We start from the raw sequence: 4,682 nt of genomic DNA, 5'->3' as shown, positions 1-4,682 counted from the left end.
GCAACCTTATTGTTGCAAAACATGCTGATGGCATTGGTTACAGAAGGATTTCTATACTTCTGAATGTTCCAGTGAACACTGTTGGGGCCATAATCCGGAAGTGGAAAGAACATAATTTCACCATAAACCGGCCAAGACCAGGTGCTCCTCGCAAGATTTCTGACAGAGGAGTGGAAAATAATTATCAGAGGAGTTGTCCAAGAGCCAAGGATCACTTGTGGAGAGCTTCAGAAAGACCTGGAATTAGCAGGTACAATTGAAAAAGAAAGAAAACAATAAGTAATGCACTCAACCGCCGTGGCCTGTATGCACGGCAATGCATACGACTAGTTTCTCAATACAGGAGGCGTCTTGAGTCAGTCATTAACAACAAAGGCTTTTGTACAAAGTATTAACTAGATTTCAGTAAGCGTGTTCAATACTTTTCCCCTGGGTCATTCCATTTTATGACACAGAACTTAATTTCTGAACTTATTTGTATTGTTTTCTTTGTATGTATGGATTACTTGGGTTGTTACCAACATCTGGTGAAAATTTCCTGTCATCAGCACCTTTAGAAATATATTTACTGAGAAAAATGGTAATGTGTTCAATACTTATTTTACCTGCTGTATGTATATATGTATATATAAATGTATACAAATTATAAATTGTGTCAGGACAATTTTTAATATAACTCCGATTGGATTCGTCTGAAAGAAGAAAGTCATATACAGCTAGGATGGCTTGAGGGTGAGTAAATAACTAATTTTCATTTTTGGGTGAACTATCCCTTTAAGAGCCTGATGAATTGTTAAGGAGTAAGAAATAATTGACTTCCCATGGTATGTTGAATTAGAACATTGTCAAACTACAGCCTATAAGTGCCTAAATAATATAAAATACACCCACACACACACATAGGATATATATACACACATATATACAGTTCACCCCCCCCATCAAGACTGCATTTATTTGATCAAAAATACAGAAAAAAAAGTAATATTGTGAAATATTATTACAATTTAAAATAGTGGTTTTCTATTTTTAGTATACTTTAAATACAATTTATTCCTGTGCTGCAAAGCTGAATTTTCAGCATCATTACTCCAGTCTCTAGTCACATGATCCTTGAAAATCATTCTAATTATGCTGATTTATTAACAATGTTTGAAACCGTTTTTTGCGGTTTAATATTTTTTTGGAACCTGAGATACTTTTTCAGGAACAGCATTTATTAAAAAATAGAAATCTTTTCTAACAATATAAGCCTTTACTATCATTTTTTATCTGTTTAACACATCCTTTCTGAATAAAAGTATTATTTCATCAAAACACATCAAAGCATTGTGTCTTGATCAACAGGGTAATGCAAATCACCTTAAAATGGCCCTAGGGGAAAATGTAGCTGTCAGGGGGCCGTCCTGTTGGCCAGTTCCTAGTTTCTAAAACTAACCCGGTGTGAAAGCCCCTATAGTCTGAATACCACACGTACCAGGCCACAGTTGATAGAGATGCCCTCTCTCGCTCTCTCTCCTGTGGCTCCTGTGCGCTTGAGCCGCTCTGATCCAGCCAGGTCCACAAAGTGAAACTTAGCAGTGAGCGTCTCATACTCGGGCTGAGAGATGGAGCCATCAGACACACCGTTCATCTCTCCGTTCACCTGGAAGAGTAAAAAACAACTGCAGCTTTAAGCCACTAACACAAGCATCTTAAATTACAAATGCAAAATGATGTGCACAACCTTCATCGTTCCTGCATTTTCAATGTGCACTGACATGTTCAGTGTTGATGTTTCTAATGCCAGTGGTTTTATATAATTACACTGTTTTGTACCGCAGCAGTCTGAGCTCTATGAATTTTAATATTTTAAAACTTGTGACCTGCTTAAACTTGTTAATGGCTTTATCCAGAATTTTAGGATTATAGCTCTCAACACGATGCATGCAGTTTTAATGAATATCACACGTGTTGTCAGATGTTGTTGGCATCACTGTGAGCATCTAAAGCGGCTCCTGACTGATGAGTTGATGTGCCGTACCTGTGGCTGCGGGCAGACTCTCATCTGGCAGAGGTGGATGGTGAAGATGGCATGAGAGCGGGAGCTCTGGGCGTTCATCTGCGTGCTGGCGGTGGTGCGGGAAAGAGCGCCCAGCTTCAGACACTGCAGCATCTGAGGAGAAAGCACACAGTACTGTTATTATACTCACTAAAGCTTTCTGTTGTCCTCAAGTCATCAAGTAATAAGAGCCATTTAAAACAAATAAACATGAAGTCAACAATAGAATTACATTCACAAAGCATTTAACTTTCATCATCTGTCACGTTTCTGAGTGAAAACAAATAATCAATGGGAAATAATGTAGGGTGGAACTGTGACAGTAGCTGTTGTCAAAACAATGTAGCTTCTCCAGCAACAAGCTACTTTTTTCAGTGTTAATATAACATTGCACTCTGCAAAAACTGCATGTTTTAATAATAATAAATTATTATTATTATTAACAACAACAACAACAACATTTACATATAATACAAAATAAAGAATTATTCATGTCATAATAATAATAATAATAATTATTATTATTATTATTATTATTATTAATATTATTAACAACAACATTTATATATAATACAGAAGAAATATATGTCATAATAATGATAATAATAATAATAATAATAATTAGTAGTAGTAGTAGTAGTAGTAGTAGTATTTAATACAATATACAAACTAATAATAATAATAATAATATCATCATCAACATTAATATATAATATAGAAGAGATATTCATATTATGTCATCATAATAATAAAGTATTGTTATTGTTATTATTGTTATTATTAGTATTATCATTATTATTCAATAAGTATAATTATAATAATTATTAATTAACACACTGAATTAACATACAAACTAATAATAATAATAATAATAATGATTATTATTATAATTATATTATGTTTAACGTTGCATATGATCAACAACAACATTTAATAAACTATTATTAGTAGTAGTAGTATTATTATTATTATTATCCACATTATAATTATAATAATAATAATAATAATAATATTATTATTATTATTATTATTATTGTTGTTGTTATTGTTATTAATACTATTTATATTATGTTTAATGTTGCATATGATCAACAACAACATTTAATATAATACTATTATTATTATTATTATTATTATTATTCCATGCACAGATACACATCTCTTTTTGTAGCAATAACAGTGTAGTGATATACAAAAAATATATAACATTAACATAAACGTACAATATATTATATTCATGCTGTGTTATAAATGCTGCTTTCTCTACTTTTACTGTTGGCTTAAATGTAATTAGCTCAACGGTAGTTAAAACTATTCTTATGAGTATCTTGTAGCAATGACCTTTTTATTAAATAATCATTTAATACAAAACACTATTTTTAGATGAATCATGCACAATAATACCAAGAGCATCTAAGCAATTAATGTCAATGTTTATGTCATTCTGACTTCAAATGACTCCAGTAAATAACCCAGGCAGATATCTGACCTCCTCCTCTGAGCTGACCAGTCGTGAGGTCACTCCTGTGGTGTAGATGCCTCCGCTCCCATCCTCATGGATCTTAATGTTGGACTTCCGGCCTCGAGCCTCAGGGTCACGTGTGCTGTCGAACAGGTCCAGGATCTCCTCGTTATAGAGCTGCAAGACAAATACGCACACTCAGTGACCTTCAGAGGGCAAAGGTCAAAGAGGCCAATAGGCCAGAGCCTTGCATGTTCGACCTCGGGAATCCCAGAGACCACACAAGCTGATGGACAAGCCAATGATAAATAATGGTAACATAACTCATGAGCAAAACTACAACTGAAGAGAAAATGAAAAAAGAAAAACAAGTGGACAGGGCTTTTCCCAGCTTCCCTCGCTTGAGGAAGTGGCACAGAGGGACTTGATAAAATCAATTTAGGGTTCAAAACAATAAATCAAACTGCTAACATAGAAAAACAATGCACAAAGGAGTTCTGGAAAGAACAAGACTAATGAAATAAGGGCACTTTAATGCCCTATTAAAGCCACCCCAAGGGACGGCGACTGTTCACAGCCACAGAACTTGAGACAAATCTGTGGAGTTATTCCCCACGGCGAGCCACGAATCTGCTGAACAAACAGCAGCCTGTGCCAGACAGCAAGCAGCACGGATCGTTAAAACGCCCCGTTACAGGTTTAAACTCATTACCTAGGCCGGGACTTTGCACGAGGAAGGGGCTAATCGGTTTACAGCTACACTGCTGTCTGCGCAGCCTGCCAGCCCAATACACACTGCAGAAAAAAAGTTTATGAAGTTGTAAATAAAACAATGTTTGGAGTAGGTTTGTAGTAAGGGTGCTCCGATCATGATTTTTGAGGCCGATCACCGATCGCCGATCACAGAAAGCAGTATCTGCCGATACAGATCACCGATACCGATCTTTTTAAAGGGGTCATATGATGCGATTTCAAGTTTTCCTTTCTCTTTGGAGTGTTACAAGCTGATTGTGCATAGATAAGATCCCTGAAGTTGCAAAGACTAAAGTCTCAAAACCAAAGAGATATTCTTTATCAAAGTTAAGACTCTGCCACGCCCCCCTAAAACGGCTCGTTCTAACACACCCCCACATATCTACCTCCCTATGTGGAAATATTTGCATAATGCCACCCAAATGT

The 4,682-nt window shown here is 35.5% G+C and overlaps 1 protein-coding gene across 1 annotated transcript in view; it reads right to left on the bottom strand.

Moving 5' to 3' along the window:
* The window catches only part of kif21b (kinesin family member 21B), a 105,998-nt gene that overhangs the window by 57,300 nt on the left and 44,016 nt on the right, over window positions 1-4,682 (bottom strand). Inside the window, exons 4-6 of the mRNA XM_016520372.1 lie at window positions 3,531-3,680; window positions 2,024-2,155; window positions 1,478-1,645 (exon numbers count right to left, since the gene is read on the bottom strand). Of these exons, the coding sequence (XP_016375858.1) occupies window positions 1,478-1,645; window positions 2,024-2,155; window positions 3,531-3,680 (450 nt within the window). The remainder of the gene's footprint in view (window positions 1-1,477; window positions 1,646-2,023; window positions 2,156-3,530; window positions 3,681-4,682) is intronic.

The sequence above is a fragment of the Sinocyclocheilus rhinocerous genome, unplaced genomic scaffold (genome assembly GCF_001515625.1).
Source record: "Sinocyclocheilus rhinocerous isolate Xijiao unplaced genomic scaffold, SAMN03320098_v1.1 scaffold269, whole genome shotgun sequence".
In the NCBI taxonomy this organism is placed as follows: Eukaryota; Metazoa; Chordata; class Actinopteri; order Cypriniformes; family Cyprinidae; genus Sinocyclocheilus; species Sinocyclocheilus rhinocerous.
This window is presented reverse-complemented; position numbering and strand designations above follow the sequence as displayed.